Here is a 21,041-nt window from a genome sequence, read left to right as displayed (position 1 = left end):
AGTTTGCGATCCAAAATTTTTTCAACAGTCTTTTAACGTCCACACCCACAACTTTTTACCGACCCCCCCCCCCACAATACACCAAAAAAAGACGAAGTCAAACCACCCAAGCCTATACCTTTGAAATTGAAGGAGCTGTAATCGATTGCAATTTTTGAAGTGCTCCAACATCTTTAATAGACAAGGAAAAATTCTCGATCAGGGTACCAAAAAAACAAAGACTTCAAAAAAAGGTATCAATTTATGGTTTTAACTTGCCCCAAAAATCCTCTCAAGGGAAGTAACCGAACGGGCACAAAAATTTTCAAACTTGATAAAAGGAAATTTTAGAGGACTCCAAAATACACCAACAGCAAAAATTTCAGTAGCTGAAATTAATTTTTCAATTTTTGAAGAATTCTTAAATGTTCAAAATGGTCAATTTTTAATGAGAAAAAAAAATCAGATCAAATTGACACAAAAAAAGCTTAAATTTGATTTATAGCCTATTTTTGGACTTCCGAGTCGATTAGTGATAGTTTCGAAGCGTTCTGGAGCCTCCAGTGGATTTTTGGAATCTCCAGTTTTTGAACAAATTTTTAGTCTTTAATGTCAATTTGATCAAATTTTAGATTTTTTTTCATAAAAAATGGGCCAAATTTGAACATTTAAAAATTCACCAAAAATCAAAAAATGAATTTCAGCACTTAAAATTTTTGCTGATGGTGTATTTGGGATCCTCTTTTGATCCCTTTTTGTCTGGTTCAAAAATTTTTGTGCCTTTTGGAATACCTAGTTCCCTTTTCAAGTGGCCAAAGATTTTTCAAATTGAGCTCCTGAAGAAGATGTAAAGTGGTGATTTTTCAAATTTGCTTGGAAGCAGGCACTAAAATGGACGATGAACTGCCACCAGCTTTCGACTTCTGAGTCAATTTTACCCCATATAAGCTCCAATCTGGGCCTCAAAAGAAACCGCAGGAGGGATATTCAAAATACCAAGAGAGAGAGTGCCAAAGTACAAATGTTTACGATACTGAAAAGGCCTCATAAAACGATCCCAGAACAACTGACGACTTTCCGCCAATAAAAAATCAGATCAACGAATTTTCCAAGGATAAAAATCCTATAAAAACCATCCCCATCTTCGCTTTCAAAGGCACATGCTTCGTATAAGCAATCGCAACATCTCAACTAGTGTATTGCTTCACATGATCTGAATGATCTTTGTGATTAGCAAGCTCCATAAAATGCATTCGATCACGTCTCAAGCCTCATAAAAAAACCTTCTCTTCGGGCTGCATCGAGCCACGACTGCATCTCGTACGATATCCTGGCACAACCCGAGCAAAATATAATGCACTTTTCTATACTGCACCACGTCTTCATCGTCGTCGTCCGATTACATCACCAATATTTTACGCGTTCCACTCACTCTGCAGCCAGCAGATTAAATCGAAAATCGTGAACTAATATATAAAGCGATCAATATAATAATACCAACAACAACAACAACGCAATGGACACCGATAGAGTAATTAAATATAAGTCTCAAAAAAAAATAAAATGAAAATGAAACCCGCGAACATGGTGAAAAAAACCTTCCTCAAGTCTTTAACGTACGTCACGATTTGTTTACATGGCTAGGTCAAGATCATCATCGTATCAGCACATAATGCTTCGCTATCGTAATAATTACGCGTTTGATTTATAACGTGCGCTAATATATGCGGGTATCTCAGCCCCCTAAAGGTCTAGCGAAAAAAAAATTCTGAAAAAAAAGGCTAATGTGGGTGGAGAAGGTACGATAACTTTTGCTAATTTCAGGCCTCGAGTAATCGCTTTCAGATGAACGGATTCGACAGCTAGGCTATGTATGTACTTGTGCTATGTCCAAACTTCTTGTATACGCCAACACCCGAAGCGTAAGACAAATTACCAATATCGATTTCAAACGTTTTAATTCGACGTCATTATAATTCACAGAACTGCCATATCGATGAATTATACGGCCGCCATGCACCAGCCCGAGCCAGAGCCACTGTTAAGGCGTCTTTCCTTTCGTCGACAAGATCTCGTAAATTTCCGCTGATTAGAGTTTTGCTATATGTTTTCGCGTAATTATAATACCCTGTACTACCCGAGTGTGCAAAAGATGAGCCAATTTGTTGCAAAAGGTTGTTCACCATATACTGGTTCATTGCACTCGGGACATTTCGCCTTTTAATTGGACAATGATATTTCTCTATTCGTAACGACGTTCCGGCAGTCTCCGCGAGCCAGCCTTCGATAATTAATACATCAAATGGTTCGCGAATCGTATCTGACACGCCGTAAGGCAAAGGCTAGCTTATTTCTGCGATATTTGAACACCGCCAAACATTCGTGAATAATACGAATACGAAAACACACGAGCGTCAATATTCTCATCATCCTACGAATACCGTTGCAATTCATCAACCTCTCTTCATCCGTTCGCGTGTTTAATCAAAGCCCCAGTCCGCCAACCCGAGCTTTTTGCCAGATCGGTCACCGCCACAGCACGATTATATGCTCATTGTTTTCGCAATCCCCGCGCTCCTTCCGTCTCCGCCCTGCTATCATTGTTTATCTCTGTCTCTTTGATGACTACATTATAACAATCGCCATGCCACATCGAGTCTGCCCTCAGCTATACGAATATACGAGTATGTGAAGCGCACCGAAATCAAAAGACCTCCATATTTGTATACCAACTATTTGCTATTTATCTGCATGTTTGATATTTGTACATATAAGTAGGTTCGTCACTTACCTTATAAAGTTTGTCTTTGCTGTACCACACGTCTTCCTCTTCTTCGGGATTATAGCCGTGTGGATCGTGAAGACTGAGATCATCTCGGGATCGGGATAAAATCCGCCTTCTAGATATCATATCTGTATGTAATGTTGTCGGCCAGCTGTAACAGAAAGAATGAGAAGAAAATTAGAAAAATTGAAGAAAAATTCACTTCATGAACGAAAAGAGTTTAGAAATATAACTTTGATCTCAGACGACTTCTGAGTTTGAAAATATTTTCACAGTATTATTCGATCTACACAAAATTACACTGTTCGAAGCTTACATGCTCACATTCATCTTCAGTCGAATCATCTGGTATAGGACCTTGTTCTCTCAAGTGGAACATTCAAATTTTTGAGTTCTCCCAGAAAAAATTAAATTCTTCTTGTCTGTGGAAAACTTCAGCTTTAAAACTTCATTATTTTTCTTTCATTTTTTTTTTACCCAACCCAGTACTTGGGTTCTCACAATTCTACCAACAAAAATTGTGTGTGTGTGAAGAAGAATTTAAAACCTCTTTTTTTCTATCAAAAATGAGATCAATTCTTGAGAAAAACTGAGGGATTTATAAAGAGAACTGTGTTTGACGAACAAGGCAATCTACAAACGCAGGACAAAGTATAGGACTTTTGGCAGGAAATGTTGTCAGATGTTCCTATTTTGAAAGGGAGAGTAGGGTCAACATTTTTTTTCTCAAAGAAAATCACAAAAAATTAAAAAAAAAAAAGAGGAAATTTCTCAAAGGAGGAAGTAATAAAAAATTTCAAAGTTGAATCGTAAAAATGGAAAAAAACAAGAAGTAGGATAATTTTGCAATGACAGGAAATTTTTTCAAATGTTTCAATTTGGTAGGGCAGAGGAGGCGAGAGAGGGTTGGTCGGATCAAAATGTACCCACTTTGAATCAACATTTTTCCAAGTCAAAATTTTGACACCTACGTATTTCTTTAAAAAGTTGAAAAATACAAACTTAAGAACTAAGATAATTTATGGAAAAATCCGGGGACTTTTTGAAAAGTAGGCAAAAAAGAATAACTTTACTAGTAGATTTTCAATTTTGACAATAAATCTGCAGAAGAGCAAGATTTTTGAGATGAAAACTTTTTAAATAAGTACCTATTTTAATTTGGAAGATAAAAGAAAGGAAAAATTTTCACTTTTTCAAAAAATGACAAAAATTTTTGCATTTTAGCAAAATGGCTAAAAATTGTTGTTTGTTTGCGAATAATTTCAAAAAGACTTATTTCTTTCCAAAAATAGTCCAAAAGTCTCGTTTTGCCAAAAAAATCCCTTCGAAAAAGGGAGAGGAGTGGAGGATATTGGTCGGATCAAAATGTACTCGGATCAATATTTTTTAACTTTCAAATACAGCTATAAAGTACCTACCCTACTTGAAATTTTTTTTTTTTTTCAAAGAGATTACCCAACCAGAAAATTTTAAAGTTTTATTTCAAAAAATTGGGGAAAATATGAACGTTTTTGCAATTTTGGTGAAAAATGAGGACGTTTAAAGCAAAACTTAAAATTTTGACAATTTTGAAAGAAAACATGAATTTTTGTAAATATTGGAAGGGAAGGGAAGGGAAGGGAAGGGAAGGGAGAGAGGGGAAGGGAAAGGCTTGGTCGAATCAAAACGTGCTAGAATCGAAAAATTTTCAGGTGTTTTTCTAAATCTCCAAGCAGAACTATAAAATACAACAATTCAAAATTTAAAAGAAGGAAATAAACGGAACACTTGGAGCAAAATTTTCAATTTTGACAATTTTAGCAAAAAACAAGCAGTAAGTAGTTCAGGATTTTTGAAAGGAAATTCTAAAAAAAAATTCAAATTTGAAATTGAAAGGGAAGGGGAGGGGAGGTGAGTGGATGAGGGCTGGTTGCATCAAAATTCCCTAAATCGAAAATTTTTCGACCAAGCAATTCTCTTTTCATTTTTAAAGAAAACTAAAAAAACGAAGAAAAAAATTAAAATTTTGAAAGAAGAAGAAAATAAAATGAAAATTTCAACCTCTGATTTAAAAAATGGAAAACACTAAATTTTTTTGCAATTTTGGGCGAAAAGGAGGACTTTTAGAGCAAAATTTTTGTTTTTCTGGAGGGAGAGGGGTAAAAATATATTCAAGTCAATTTATTTCAATTTTCCAAGAGAACTATGAATTTTTTTTTTTAATTCAAAATTCTATACGAAAAATAGATTAGGTAAAAAGGTATAACTTTTTGGCAATTTCAGCAAAAAAGATGAAGCTTTTTCAACCAGGACAAAGATATGACGAACAGGATAAGCAAACGCTTTGGAAACCACTTGAACTGACTGAAACACTCTGATTCCAACAAAGTCATGAGCTAGATCAAAGGAGTCTATCCTAACACCACCTCTTTGATCAAAATTTTATGCACTAGAATTAGTTACTTCTTCATAACCATCCTAATTTGAAGTCAAAAAATTCAAGGTTTGGAGCCTGCATCGATTTTTAAATTTTCTCCAGGAATTTCGAATTACCTCCGTTGGACTCTGAATCACTTTTTGAGATGTTATAGTTTGAAAGTGATTATTTGTGCCCTACTTGGAGAAAATTAAAACTGGCTGGAGGCTCCAGAATGTCCAAAAGTAATGGTTCTGAGTTTAGAGGGTTAAACCGAAGTAATTATTTGCAAACGTTTGATCATTTTATAAAAAATTGAAAAATTTCTACAATGACAGCTTTTTTGAATTTTTAAAAATTTGTAAAAATCCAAAAAATGAACTCCATCAGACGAAATTTTGGTTTCAGGGGTTTTGAGACATGTTTTTTTGATCTAGTTTGGTTTAGTTAAAATCAAAGATACAATTAAGAGGGGTTCCATGGAAAAGGGGCCTTGATCAATTTTTTTTTCAACTTATTTTTACAAGTTCAAATAGACTTGAAGTTTTTTCTACCAGCAAACATTTTCCAGTTCGTTTTTTTTTATGGAAGAACACTTCACTATCACTGAATATGATGGAATTGATAAAAAAATAATAATTTTAAATACATTCAGAAAATGGTATGGAACCCCTCAATTTGAGTGCTTTCTTATGTGAAAAAAATAACTATGGCTCATTTTCGCTGAGAAATTCGGTTTTCGAGATATTTTGGGCAAAGGAAACTTGGAGAATTTAATTTGAGCCGATTGTTCAAAATCGTGTTTGATTTTCTTTCAGAGCCTTATATATTGAGACATTCTGAATGAAAAAAAATCAATTTCAATCGATTGCTCGAGATGAAAAATTTTTCGAATACAGGGAAGCTCAATTTTACAGAACAAATTTTCATTTATGAAGCACTTTGTCAGCAAAATTTTTTGTAATTTTATTGAATAAAGTTCGTATTATTGGACAAAATTCTTCGGAAATTTCACCAATTTGGTGCAGAATGAACATCAACTCAGGAAACCCCATATAGCAGAAGGCTTATTTCAAGATTTTTAATCACAAAATGGGATTTTGAAAAAGACGTGATTTTTGAAACCTTTTTCTAGACACCTTGTACAAAGAAATGACCACTTCCAAACCTCCATTTCAGAATTAAACGTATTTTCCACACACTCCTCTAAACAACAAACCGAATATCAAAAAGCCACCGTCAAATAAACTCAGTACGTACTCGTTTCGCGATCCATGTAACTCATCAACTTGACAATGGCTTAACAAATACACACATGCACATGTAACTTGCACCCAGAAACATCTCTCAGAGACTATTACGCGACTAAATATAACCTCATCCATCCAATTAGGCAGCTTCCCAGACAACCTACGCCAAGCACTGCGGACAGGTCTTCTCGTACTTGAAAAAATTTCACGTAATCGGACGAAAAAAACAGTACGTATCTTTTCTAAGTAATCGTACCAAATCAAATGTAGCCTACCTGAGTATTGAGTATACGAGTACATACAATTACGAAAGTCAAATAAAGATGCCCTTAAGGTTGAAAAGCGCCATAAGTATACCTAGACAGTAAACTATCGATACGATCGGAATTGCTCGCAGCAGAATTGTCTTTAATTATCTACGTTACGTTTGATTTGCATATGCTTGTCCATATCATACAGTGCACATATGCTCCAAATCTCCCAGCTTGATACAAATTCAACCCTTCCATCCACCCGCCCTAACCACACACATATATAAGGTAGAAAAAAAATCGAACAAACGTATTGGATTGGCACAATCACAGAGGCACACACAACTATACATATATCGTAATCGCGGGCACGCCACAAATAAAATTTACAGTTACAAAATGTCAATAAGTTATGAGAACCGCATTGTTTATGAAATATTTCAATACGCACAGATTCGCACCAACACACGTGCACATACACTACAGTTCGACTGCAGCCAGACAGAGACCGAGCATGTAAAAATAAGACAAGCAAGAAGGCAATTTCTTGTCGTAATTAACAACCAGATAAGCTCAAATATAGGTCAATTAATGTCCGCAACGTGCCAATTAAAAGGTAAAAAAAAAAGAAAAAAAGTACACACAGTAATTTGCTACTAAGGAGCAGCTTGCACACTCTGCGATACCTGACAAATCTTTCTAACACGATTACTCGTACCTATACCTCTTCGTACACTAAACATATCGATATTGCGATCACGATTCGCGCGTTTTTTTTCCACTTTACTCCTCTTTGGTACGCGCGCCCAATGTATTTACTTGCGCTTTCTCGACCAAAAACAAGGAAAAAAAACAACCATTAAACAATTGCTATTACATACACGTTTAAATATTATGCTTATCGTAGCGCGAATCGAGAATCGCGAATCGTACCTTGCCTGTATATATATTTTGCCCAGATACACACGAAAGTGAATCGTAATGGTAATGGTGAAAAATAGTTCGCGAAGAAAGGCGTATCTAATATTTTATGCTCTTTTTTTTTGCAGCAGCACATTGAATCGGAAATCCGGTCGAGAATACGTAAAATTCGCAACGTCAGATGTACGTTTGCTGAATAACTTATAGTGGTGTACTTTTTACCACAGCACAGATGGACTTTTTTTTTTCTCTTCTTAGATACTTAGATATTATTCTTCGTGTTCGTTTCATATTCATTTCCTTGTGCAACGGCGACCAGATCGGGCCAGACCGGGCACAGACACAAGGCGAGGTAGACACGTAGAAAAAATACGTTATACAAATAAAATTGTCTCGCTACATAATTGGTAAAAGTAGCCGTGTTTCGATTATCAACGCAATATTAATAATAATTTTTTACTCAGAAATAATTTTTTCGTTTCGTTTATTTAATAATATTCGTATTCGTATTCTCGTATTCGTTTGACCACATCGTAATGATGAAAAGCGAGAGTTGCGGAAACGTCGTCGGCGAACTTACACTTTAATGCAGAGTGGGCCGGAACTGGTCTGTCATATGGTTCATGAGAAGTAATTTTCAGCTTGTGGGTTTCATTCGTGTGTCTGTTGCGGAGAGATTCTCCCTTTGAAGACCGTACCGCCGGTTATTGATTGGGTTATGGTTGCAGACGGTGAACAAGCTGACCAGCTTGATGGATTTATGAGAAGGGACCTTCTTCTCGAATATGGACTTTAAAGATGATGCAAAATATCACATGTAGGAAGATTTTGATCACATTCAGTGAAGACCGCCATTTTGAGTTTGAAAGTCGGCGAGAAAAAATTTTAGCTTAGGAGGTGCCACTGGAGGAGAGATATGGGAACTCAAAGATGGGACAATTTCGAAAAAATCGCGGTTTTTTTCGCTCTAGTCTCTACCCAACCTGTTTTGGAAAAAATGTTCTAGTTTCAAAAGATGGTATTTGAGATCCTGCGTTGACCTAGGTCATTGCCATCAAAATCTAAGACCATTTTTAAGGTTCTACTGAACAGTTAGAACCAAATCGCTCATTTTGGTCTCATGTTTTGAAATTTTTTTCTTCCCAAGAGCCAAAATATTGAAAGATATGGTTTCTAAAATTGAAGGAATATTTTAGAATGCAGAGATACCCACTTTTTGGTCATTGCTGTCAATTTCAAAAACTGAAAAAATAAGCCAAAACATTGAAAGATAATTACATATTTTTTCTGAAACTGAGGGAATATTTTAGAATGCAGAGGTGCCAATTGTTAGGTCATTATTTCCAATTTCAAAAAAACAGAAAAAATTGATAAGTTTTGGCCATTTTTCTCGATTTCTTGAGCTTTGCAAAAATGGCCGAAACAATTTTACAGAGTCCAAAAAATGAACGACGGGTGGATGGAATCACCCTGTTGTTTCTGAGTCAGCAATGAAAGTGATTTGAAATTGCTGTAGAAAATGTAACTTTTGCTGAAGATTTCAGACCGACTTGAAAATGATTGCAATTGCAATTTCTTGGAGGGGGGGGGAGGTCAACTGTGGCGCTTTAGGAAAGGTTTAAATTTGAGATTTTCCAACATAGAAAAATAAATTTTTTAACTGGTCACCTCAGATTTGCAATAGATTTGCAATTGACCTACCTTAATCGATTCAGAAAATTGAAATTATGATAGGATTAAATTTTCAGCATGTCGAAGATGATTACAACACCTTCTGGAGCGATTTGAAATTATTGGAGAAATGCAAATTTTTTCTACAGGCTCCAGATTGGCTGGAAAATGGTGGCAATCGATTTGTAAGGACAGTTTTAGGGGTTGGACGAAGTTCCAAATAGGTAATTTTTTTGCAGAAATTGACGATTTTGTTTTTTTTTTTAATTTCAGGGTTTTTTAACAAGTACATAAATACAATTTTTCACTCGTTACCTCGGATTCGCAATTCACCTGCCGTAATCGATTCAGAAGGTCGAACTTATGACAGGATTAAGCTTTCAGCTACTGAAATTGATCACAATTTCTTCTGGAACGATTTGAAATAAGTAGCTGGAGAAAATTCAGTTTTTACTGGAGGCTTCAGACCGATTGGTGGAAAATGGTGGAAATCGATTTGGTAGGACAAATTTTAGAGGCTAGACGAAGCTTCGAGTAATTTTTTGCAAATATTGACGATTTAGGAATATTTTTTTCAACTGGGAAAAAAACACACTTTTCGACTCGTCACCTCGGATTTGCAATTCACTCGCCCTAATCAATCAAAATAGTCGAACTTATGATAGAATTAAATTATTAGCTGTCTAAATTGATTAAAAACTTCTTCTGGAATAATATTTTTTGTTCTATTTATTTTTCGCATACTTCGCATAATTTTGCAAAAAAAAAAACGCGTATTTTTGTTTTTTTTTTGCAGTTAAGGGTAAGGTGCCCTAATATCGACCACTTCCTATTTCCTAGTGTATTTTTCACAGACAAATCGATTGAGACCAAAATCAAAGCTCTAAAGCAAAAATTCGTGAAGGTATTCACAAAAAACGTTTTCGAGAAGTCAAAAAAAAGTTGAGAGTGTTTTTTCAATTCTTCATTAAATTTTAGCAGTTACATTTATATGTAATTAAATGCTGTAAATTGCAATCAAAAAAGAAGATTCCATATCTTGAAGATACTTCATCGATTTGGAAAACAATTTCGTGCAGGTATTCGTGAATTTTTTTCAAACTTTTTTTTAAAGAGTCTCCTAAATCCGACCACCACCACTTACATATCACTATGCAAAATTTTTTTTTATCTGCCTTTATCCATCAGTTATGCCGAAAGAACCTAAAACTCGGCAAAAATGGTCTCTTTCTGTGGGTGGCGTTATTCAAACGACCAAAATGGCCAAATCTGGATCAAGTGTACGAAGTGCTTTTCCTGGGCTCACGAGGTCTGCGATACCGCTGTTGAGGAGGCCTCAAATAAAAAAAAATACGTGTGCTCGTATTGTTAAAATTAATTTTAATCTTTGTGGTAAATTGCTTTAATTAATTTGAACTCGTTTTGTCAATTAAAATCGTTTTTTCTCATAATCACATAGTCCTTTTTATCCATTTTATAGGTGGTCGATATTAGGAGCACTTTTTTTCAGTATCTAAATTTCGCACTTTTCAGAAAATCGATCGGCAAACATCGAACGAAAAAAATTGTGGGTTCAAATTTTGGGGGGTAAAACTAGAATAATTGGCGGTCATTTTGAGCCATCAATGGGGTTTCAACATAAATTTGGGGCTGAGTAAATTGAAAAATCAAAATGGTGGTCGATATTCGGGTACCTTACCCTTATATGAACGTTTTGCAGGCAAAATTTTAATTTTATGGATTGATAGGAAGAAAGTACAGTGGCGTCTCGATAACTCAAATTCCGTTAACTCGAAAACTCCGGTAACTCGAAGCAAAGTCTGTTTCCCCTCAACTCCCCATAAGACTTATTGTAAAATTCACTTCTTTATCTCGAAATAAGAAGTCCGAAACCTTTGATAACTCGAAGTAAAATTCGTAGAAAGCTATAGAAAAAACCTCCGTATAAGTCGAACGTCGCCAACGTTTCGCCTCTATAACTCGAATTTCTAGTTGAAAAAACTTGTAAATTCGAATCTCATGTATAGGTATTTAATGAAAATGCTCACGTTTCATCATAGTACATATAATCAAATTTTTAATTTTAAAACATCTTATCATATGAGTTTTCTAATTGTGAACTCATATATCTGAGCGAGTATTGAAGGCTTATATTGAAATACTAATCAATATTTTTTTTTTGTATAGGCTGTCCTATCATATCTTCTTTAATCTTTTATGATACCTAATAGAATGAAAAAGTTTAATTTGTCTTAACCCCTTTCTTTCTTATATATATGGCATTTGTTGCTTTATGTATAACTACGATTCGCAGCTTGTGATGTTGATGTTTTTTCGCATTTGTTGATTATGCCTAAGTGTAGAAATGTATTTTCGCGATATTGCGATTTTGGTGTTTTTTCGCATTTGTAGTGGAGATGAATCACACACAGAATACCTACAAATCCCTCGGCCGACCAACCCTGGTGAAAAATTCTGTCCCGAAGACAATTACCCAACATATAAAGATGATGGGTCAAGCCATTCCTCTGAAAATACTGACGCTGATTCCAGTTTTGTGACTACCATTGATTATGCCAAGCTTGCCAGTAAGTATGCCTGGGAATGTGACGTGATAAAATGGAAATTGATTTGCCTCGAACAATCCCGTGAGTGTGAAGTGAAACTTAGGGAAGTTATTTCATTTCACAACAAATTTTTCATCGAACGTAATCCGATGGACAAAATGGCACAGCCACAAACTCAATGCAATTCAACAATTTGTGGTTGGTATGTTGAGAAGTGGACTGAATTTTTCAATAATCCCCGGAAAGTGGTTGCTGACATCTTGTATAAGAAATGGAAATTAGGGTACGACGATAATGAAGGATACATATACGTTGATACCCCACTCATCACTCCTGCCATTAAAGAAGACTACAGGAGCAAATCAGCAGCAGTCAAATATCTACCCAAGACTCTGAAACTATTTTGGTTTTTGTATACTGTTAGATATTGCACTGATGAATGCCTCCATCTTGGCCTTGAAAATTGGAGAAATATCATCTTATATTTTGAATACACTCGAGGTATTACAGCTCTCGGTTTATCACAAGTTTTACACTCCGCATCACAATATATAAAGGATTTTTTTCATCGTACTATTAATGGAGGGAAAAAAATTTCAAACCTTGATCTTGATATAGTATACATCAATCATTGTATCGAATGTTTGGTTTCGGAAGCGGACTTTGTAACGCCGTCCTCTGTTAAGCGTAAATCAAACGCAACGGACTTAATATCGCAAACAACCAGAAGCACAATATTGACTACCCCCGTGTTAGTTCCCTTAATGGAAAAAAGAAGAAGAGAATACGTGTCTAAATATCACCCTAAACATGTCTAAATATCACCCTATAATTATTAATGATATCCTATTTGTAAGTTCATGAAGCTCAATGTTATTTATTTATTAAGTAATTTTTATTTCTATGTATTTCTGGGAAGTTCGGACAAGAGGAACCACCTAAGCAAAAATTACTGTGAAATATTTTCTTTTGGGTAAATTTTAAATCTGAATACACCACTCAATAAAGCGCACTCTCAGCTATGAAACGGTATATTTATGTCGAAATTGGGGTAAGGTACTTAAAGGCCACTAAAATTTGATTTTTCTGAAAGGATTTTGTTTTCATCATCATCATCATTGAACTTTGACCCAGTAAGCTCAGCTCGTCAGGGAAACTGTAGAAGAATTGTGGAGAGTATTCTTTGACTTTTCGAGGGGACTGTTCGTCAGGCATTCTATCAACGAATCTTCGCCATGCAATTATTGGAAAGAGCATTGACTGAAACCTCTGTAGCCAAAATTTTAGCTGCTCAAAATTGATTTTTCAAGTTTTAGCGAATTTTTGAAAATTCAAAATTGATTATTTTTTTTAGCGATTTATGATTTTTTCAAAGAATATCTCGTATTTTATGGAATAAAAATTGGTGGAAATTCGTCCTAAAACGAGGCAAGAGCCAAAAAAACACTCACTCTTTGAAAATCCTCATCTTTGAGGACTTGTGTCTCCCCTCGAGGGGTACCTTTGAAGCATTTTGAAGCTAAAATATTTTCTGAATGACTTACTGCTCAAAAAAAAAGGGTCTTTAATACTGAATTTGGTCAAAATCATCCTGTGCCATCTTTGACTGATCTTTTCAAAAATCGCGATCCTGTTCAAATCAGAAACAGACATCTCAAGAGGTTTCCTCATTAAACGTACCCTTTACATCACTGCGATTGTCTGTTGCGCACATAAAATTAGCAAAATAATTAACCCACCGAGCTTCTTGATGGTTTTTCGACGATGCCCTTTGACCGCACAGAGCAACCTTGTCTTCAAAGACGACGTTTCAAAGAACCTGATCATCGGAGCAGGTAACCTTTCTACACTGTAAAAGCATTTCCTATTTCACATGGAAAACAATCGTTCATTCATACATCAATCGCATTGATACCCACTCGACGCAGCTCTATATCCGGCCCTTCATCAACAATTTTCGGAAGCTTGCACCTTGGGTGCTGGCAATTTGTTCATTTAGACGAAGAACCCTTGAAATTATGCTAAAACCTGCACCTTGCCGCTGTCGTTCTCCCATATCGTCGACAAAATTACGAAATTAGTCGAAAAATCACATCACGAGTAGGTACGAGTATGAATTGTATGCGGCGTAATCAGGGAAAATCGTAGGTACACTTACATAGTAGTTGGTGTAGCTACTGCATACAATGGTTGTATAATTGCGACGGCGGCAACAGCGACGTCGCGATGCTCTCTGTGGCTTTGGCTTTACCTTTACAATGATACATTAACAAGGCGGAAAGAGAGTCAGCCAGCGCACGAACAAGACGCGAATACGTGTGCGCCTTTTGTTGTTTTGTTTTTGTTATGTTTTTCTCCAAACTGTATACTATGTAGATGTACTGCCTCCTAAAAACTATAACGAAATCAGTTCAAGGATATTCTCACCGACGACGACGACCCAACCGCGTGTCATGTTGTACTATTCGTTCAACTCCTCTGCAAAATTGCATGATGAGTCGTCGGTTTCATTGTCTAAGCGCCGTATTTTGCCAGTCGTTCGAGCGAATTAATTTATTTTATTAATTAAATTTTCCGCGAGATGCGTTGGTGTCTTTGAACTCTTCGTCAAGCAGATGACAGAAGATGGGTGGTCAAATTATGGGCTGCTGCGATGTCTAAGGATATGTTACTGAAAGCATCCTTCATCGAGTATCACTTTCACTAAGCACACGACGAATATGATGAATGGCAAATGAGCAACCGATTATTGTGATATGGTCACTGGTCAGTGGTCAGTCTAATTCAATGATGGCACACGTCATATTGACGATACAAAAGCGTAGGTAGGTATTTGTATCAGTAGTCAGTAAAAAGAGATGAAACGATACAGTTTAACAAAAATTATACCGGCCAAGATCTGCACGTTTGATGAAAAGCAACGTACCACGATGAAAGTGAACTTATCGTATTATACTCGAGCCAACGAACGAATAAAAAGATCATATGGTATATAAATCACGATTTTTTACACGAACATCTCAGACGAGACGCGATCAACGTAATATGCGCCCGAATCGTCTTCACTTTCAAGCCATTTGCAGCGAAGACTCGCGAATCGGGGTGTGTACTGTAATATGATTATTATTTAGGTCATCGTGACTGCTTCGCTCATCGGGCTATCAAACTGAATATGTAAGTTGAGCGATGCTACAGATGATGGTAATAATGAAAATGGACGAGATACCAACCGAGCTGGACTGGCCGTTAGCGTGATGTAGGACCAAATCGCCATGATGATGAAGGTGTCTTAGAGTTAGCCAGATTAACGCATCTGCTCGTCAAGATGTCCATTAGACACGCAACTAAGCAACTACTATTTATTGGGAAACGAGCTACTGTGTGTGATGATGGGTATCGTGTAAGGTGTTTCACTATACAGAGGCGTATATCTTGTTAGTTATCTGTAGGTGTCAAAATGCGCTCTTCTGAAAGGGTATAATCATCTATACAAGGGTGCATCTTGCAAGTACCACTTATTATTTATCTGTGTATCTGGATCATGAAAGGTTTTTTTTTTTACACATATATTATATGTATTTAAGGCCACTTGATCGGTTGTGGGATCTCGAAATGCCTCAATGAACAATGAAATGGATTGAGCTGTTGTTTAGATGTGTTTTTGGCTGCTGTTGAAAGCTCTTGGAACCTTGAAATGTCTCCAAGAACGAATTACCTCATTTTCAAATGCTGATATCGTGATAATTTTGGATTACCTGAGGTTTGGTAAGGAATTCATTGATAAGAGTGCAATCATCTCAACTAGTCTACCAGAAAGTCTGCGAAGGATTCCCAAAAGGACCAAATACTCTCGGATATTTTTTGGCAGATTTTTGAAAAGTTGGAATTTACCATTCGTGACGATTTATGCTTCCTTTAAAAAATATACCAACCCCTCCTCCCCCTTTGAACCGAATTTCACCATTTCCGGCCATTTTAGAACCTTCAGCACAATTTTTATTTCTCCAGAAGGGGTGGAAATTAATTTCAGCAGCTAAAAATTGAGCTATGGCATATTCTCGATCTGTTTAAAGGGATTTATCCACATTCGAGGCTATTTCCAATTTTTTTTTGGGGGGGGATATTAAGAAAGAGAATTTGAAAAAATCAGAATTTTCCTCATGAACAGGAAATTTTTGATTTTTTTCAAAGTCTCTTTCTTAATAATTATTCTGCCCGATGCCCCCCCTCCAAAAAAAAATGAAAAAAATTACTGTTCGCGAGGAAAATTTTGAAATTTGCACGAATGGCCATATCTTGCCTAAAACCAAGTTTTTCAACCGGAATTTCACCATTTCAAACCATTCTGGAGCTTCCAGTGCGATTTTCAATTATCTACAGAATTTAAAAATTTTCCAGAAGGCGTGTAAATTAGGATGGGAATCTGAAAATCGAGTTGCGGGTAGTTCTCAAATTATTCAACAAGTTTATCCACCTTTGGCTCGGTTCTCAGGTGAACACTTCAAGGGTGTTTTTTGCCCACCATTATCCACTCATCATTAAAAAAATCTTGGTCAAAAAAACACAAACCAAAAATTTAGATTAACTCGTTGAATTTGTCCATAATTATCCACAACTTAATTTCTAGTCGTCCAAATTGATTCCAAAACCTTTTAGAGAAATTTGAAAATCCTACTGATATTCTTAAAAAAGTTTATAAAATACTTAAAAGTATTAAAAAATAACACAATTTCTGTAAAATTTGTCAAAGGTTTATGAAAATGTGTCAAAAAGTGTTACATTAACGTAAAAATATCTTAAAAAGTCATTAAATCACTGAAAAATTCGTGAAAAATGTTCAAAATGTATGAAAGAGGCGTAAAAATACTCAAAAAAAAACGTATCACTGAAAATTCTCTAAAAATGAAATCCGAACAAAATTGACCAATAATACACGAAAAGAGGTTGACATCGTGTAAAAATGGTATACAAACACTCAAAAAAGTATTTAAATCTGAAAAAAATTAAATCTTAGTTAAACTTGGAAAAATTGAGGAAAATTATTTTCTGGTCACAAGTGAAAGGATACTGCATGTTATTTTTTCTGAGTTTGATCTCAGTCATATGCAGCTTTTAAAAATACCAGGTTCTATTGAAATTTTAAGATTGAATTTCTGGAATGTTCCAAATTTTGAATTCGTAACCCAGGTTTTAAAAAAATCTTGGAATTTTAAAATCGACTTCGTAAAACAATAATTTATTGAACTATCCAAATTTCGTGTCTCAGAATCTAAGGCAAAATTTCAAAATTCGGGTGCCTATTTTATCCCAGATTTTGGGATTTTTTTTCTTCAAAATGGGGTAAAATTCAGAATAATATGGGATCTTTATGCTTTTTTTTATAATTTTTATCCGCATCAGTGAGAAAAAATTCATTTGACTGGAATATTTGGAATTGTTGGAATACTCCAGAGTTTTAATTTTCAGCTCTGCTAATCTAGTGAAATTTTTTGAATGTTATTCTCCCAAAATCTGGGGTCAGCATTTGGAAAATAGAACTTTTTTTTTTTAAACCTCAAGTACAATTCAAAGAATCAAAATGCAGATGATTTTTGAAACTGAAAATTAAGCAGAATTTTAATAAATAAAACAGTGAATTAAATTGAACCCCCCCCCCCTATAAAATCTTCTTCTTCAACTCCCTCTCCCCTCCCTCCATTATCTCACTTCAGTAGGCCAAATGTTGAAAATTAAAGCACGCGCAATTAAAATGTTTAATTGTGCCTACAGGATTAGAATCCGAATGGTTAAAAACGATTAAATTAGATTTAAAACTTTATGAGTGTAAGGATCATTAAAAAAAAATCACGTTCTGATCTAGATCAGCCATTTCTATACTGACATGACATCTGCTCAAACTGTACAAAATTCCTTTCCATAAGGAATCTTCGACTTGAGAGAGCTCTATGCGAGATCTTATACGATTACTTTTTCATTTCAAAAAGATAATCTAGCTTCGGCACACGAACCAACCCGAGCAAGGTCACATGTATACAATATACATGTTTATACGCGTACCTACAATCTATCGATTACATGGTTGTAGATCTAGATCGATTTAACAACTTGTCTTTCTTTCTATACGAGTATTTTAAATTGGAGCTATAAAATTGCTTATTTTTAGAATTACGTAAACACACACGCGTCTGTCTACATACTTACCTATGCGTATGCCTGCTTAGCAATTATTCAGCCTATATAATTTGTTCGTTGAGAGGATGTAGAGAATGTTGTGGCATGCAGCGAACTATCGACTGCAGAAATTCACGGTGATCGTCTGCGCGAACGAATTATAATAAATTACGTTGGATCACGTGACGGTAATAAAATCGTATATCGAGACGTTCGACAGGGAAGAGATAAATCACCATAAGCAAGGATACTCGGATCATCGACTGGCTGGATGTGGATTGTGGATGCTGGATCTGGATGCTTTCGTATAGGCTGAAAAACATCATCAAACTGCACAAGAATGTGGCGAAGGCGAAGGCGAACTTAATCCGTAAAGGTATATTCGATTTCTGCCAGCATAAATTTTATGGCCTGGGTGAACGTTCGGCTCGTCTAGTCTGCATATACTCGTATAGTTGTGGAAATTGAACCGATATCGGCGACAATGTCGATGATTGGAGTACACACAGGTGATGTTTAAAGTGTGGTAAATGACACCGAGGTATTCGGTTTTGCCAAAGCAGCATGCAGAGTCCTCTAGCTGGCTACAGGGATATAAGATTACACGCTAGTGAGAGCTTATAGAGAAGTTGACGTCGTCGTTGGACAAAAATATAATTAAATTTATGTATTCTCTCGCAGCTGATCAGAGATATCGAATTTCTGGCGGATAATTTCAACATTACAGGTATCTTTCTGGGTACACATGTCATACGACGCTGTATACTTTCAACACAACATGCATTTTATTATGTACTCGGTCATCTTATGCATTGGGAGTTGGTACACAGAGGGATTGATCTAATTCTTACATAGGCGCGGTCGCTGTCGTGAGATATAGCCCATACCTTTTTTCTTAGTACATTGGATTGGTACTGAGGTGCTCAACGTCGTTGAAAATAATTACACCGTGGATCGTGCTCAACGCCTCGAATCCCGCTGACCGATTGGTCGGATTCGCGTACTACATACTGCCTATTGTCGATCATACAGATGCGGTCAATTTCTCCGAACCGAACGTGCGGTGTCGCAAATTACCCACCGTACTTTGCAATTCGCCTCCAACACCGTTAATTAAAAAGCTGGCTACTGTGTACAAAAAAGTGGAGCTTATCGGACGTACTCGTACTTGTGGATGTCTATGCATAATAGGCAACCTACTGTAGTATGTCGACTGTTGAGTGTACAGCACATATGTACCTCATATACCTATCTGTGTACAAGACAAGTATAACGGCATAAAGCATTTATCTCACACGATGTGATGTAAGTATAGTCGTCTTACAGAATGATTACGTGTGTGTGGAATTCATATGTATGTACTTAGTATACCTAGACCTACCTAGCTATGTGGTTAATTTGAAACTCGTCTAATTATTCGTGCACCTGAAGAATTGGCCGCGAGATAGGTTCGCGTAATATTTGTTTTATACTTGCAGCTTCGATTGATCGATTTCTCTGCTTGGGAAGGTCGATGTAATGGACGAGTTTTTATGCATATAAAAATAATTTTTTGGTACAGTTGAAGGGAATCTTTTAAACTGACACTCTCTAATTTGAACGAAACTAAGCTAGATCGAAACAGCGTGTCCTGAAACCCACATAACCTAAAAGCTCAGGGTCATTTTTGGATTTTTGGTGAATTTTTTAAAATTTCAATCATTTAAAGAATGTGTTTTGAGGGGGTTCTCAAACTTGTTTTTTATGAAACGTTATTTTTTTCAGCGAAGTCAAAATAACTAGTAGGTAATTTACATAGAAAAAAAATAGTTTACCAAAAAATACCATATTGTGAATATTTCCTCCCGGCTACTAGTTTTGAGAAATTCTGGAGGGTCCAAATATCCAAAAATGAACTCAAGCTCATATAACTTTGAGTAGCAGTTCAAAAATTTTGTAACCAGTTTGTAAATTCCAAAAAAAAAAAATCAAGCTCGAAAACAATCTTATTACAAACATTTGTGGAGCATCCAGCGAGTTTTGAAATTTCTCCAGATGGAAGGGTCAAACTTTGCACACCATCTTTAAAAAATTTGAATTTGTTTCGTTTTTTCTGGAATTTAACTGTGCTTCTGTGAAAATTTCAAAAGTCGCTGGATGCTCCAAAAAAGTCGAAATGAGATTATTTTCGAGTCGGGTGATTCTGTAAATAGACCAAACGATACTGAAAAAACCTGCTCGTTATGCAGCTTTCTTTGAAAATTGAAATTTGATTTTTTAACTTTTTCTGAAATTTATAAATTGTTTAAAAATTTACTTTTAGACTGACAGTTGTGAAATTTCGCAGTAACCACCTAAAGCAGTCTGGAAGGTCAATCCTTATCACAAGATCAAGTTTTCAGCCAACGAAATTGATTAAAACTCCTTCTGAAACAATTTGAAATTGCTGGAGAAAAATCAGTTTTTGCTGGATGCTCCAGATCGGCTGGAAAATGAGGCTAGACGAAATCAATTTGTAAAAAAATACACTTTTTACCTCGTCTTTTCGGATTTGCAATTCATCTGCCCTAATCGATTCAGAAGGTCGAACTTATGACGATCAAGTTTTCAGCTACTGAAATTGATTACAACTCATTCTGGAACGATTTAAAATTGTCGGAGAAAAGTAATTTTTTGCTGCACTGGAAAAGAGGCTCCAAATCAGCTAGAAAATGATCGTAATCGACGGGAGTGGAGGGGGTGATCTTAGTGGCTCAGTTTGTAAACCAAGTTTCAGATTTTTACCTCCGCATATACCTATTTACTCATTTTGTGGAAAATTAGTATACCAATATGCATAGGATAGTTCCACCATTTTCAAAAATTTGCCAAAAATTGAAAAATTAACCTCGACTGCTGAAAATTAAAACTCTGGAGTACCTTTTCAAAAATACCAAATATTCCAGGGGAATTGTGCAACTTTTTTCTTACTGATGCGGATAAAAATTGCAAAAAAAAAGCATAAAAATCCCATATTCTGAATTTTACCCAATTTTGAAAAAAAATCCCAAAATCGGGGATAAAATAGGTTAC

At 35.7% G+C, this 21,041-nt stretch overlaps 1 protein-coding gene across 3 annotated transcripts in view; it reads right to left on the bottom strand.

Annotated features, from left to right (window-relative positions):
* The window catches only part of exp (expansion), a 297,616-nt gene that overhangs the window by 134,570 nt on the left and 142,005 nt on the right, over window positions 1–21,041 (bottom strand). For 2 of the 3 annotated variants that reach the window (XM_065351980.1, XM_065351981.1), the window contains exon 2: window positions 2,771–2,915. In XM_065351980.1, coding sequence (XP_065208052.1) covers window positions 2,771–2,915 — 145 coding nt within the window. Of the gene's footprint in view, window positions 1–2,770; window positions 2,916–6,419; window positions 6,442–21,041 lie in introns of those variants that run through there. The other variant, XM_065351979.1, reaches the window with a different exon arrangement.

Source organism: Planococcus citri, chromosome 2 (genome assembly GCF_950023065.1).
Source record: "Planococcus citri chromosome 2, ihPlaCitr1.1, whole genome shotgun sequence".
Taxonomy (NCBI): Eukaryota; Metazoa; Arthropoda; class Insecta; order Hemiptera; family Pseudococcidae; genus Planococcus; species Planococcus citri.
This window is presented reverse-complemented; position numbering and strand designations above follow the sequence as displayed.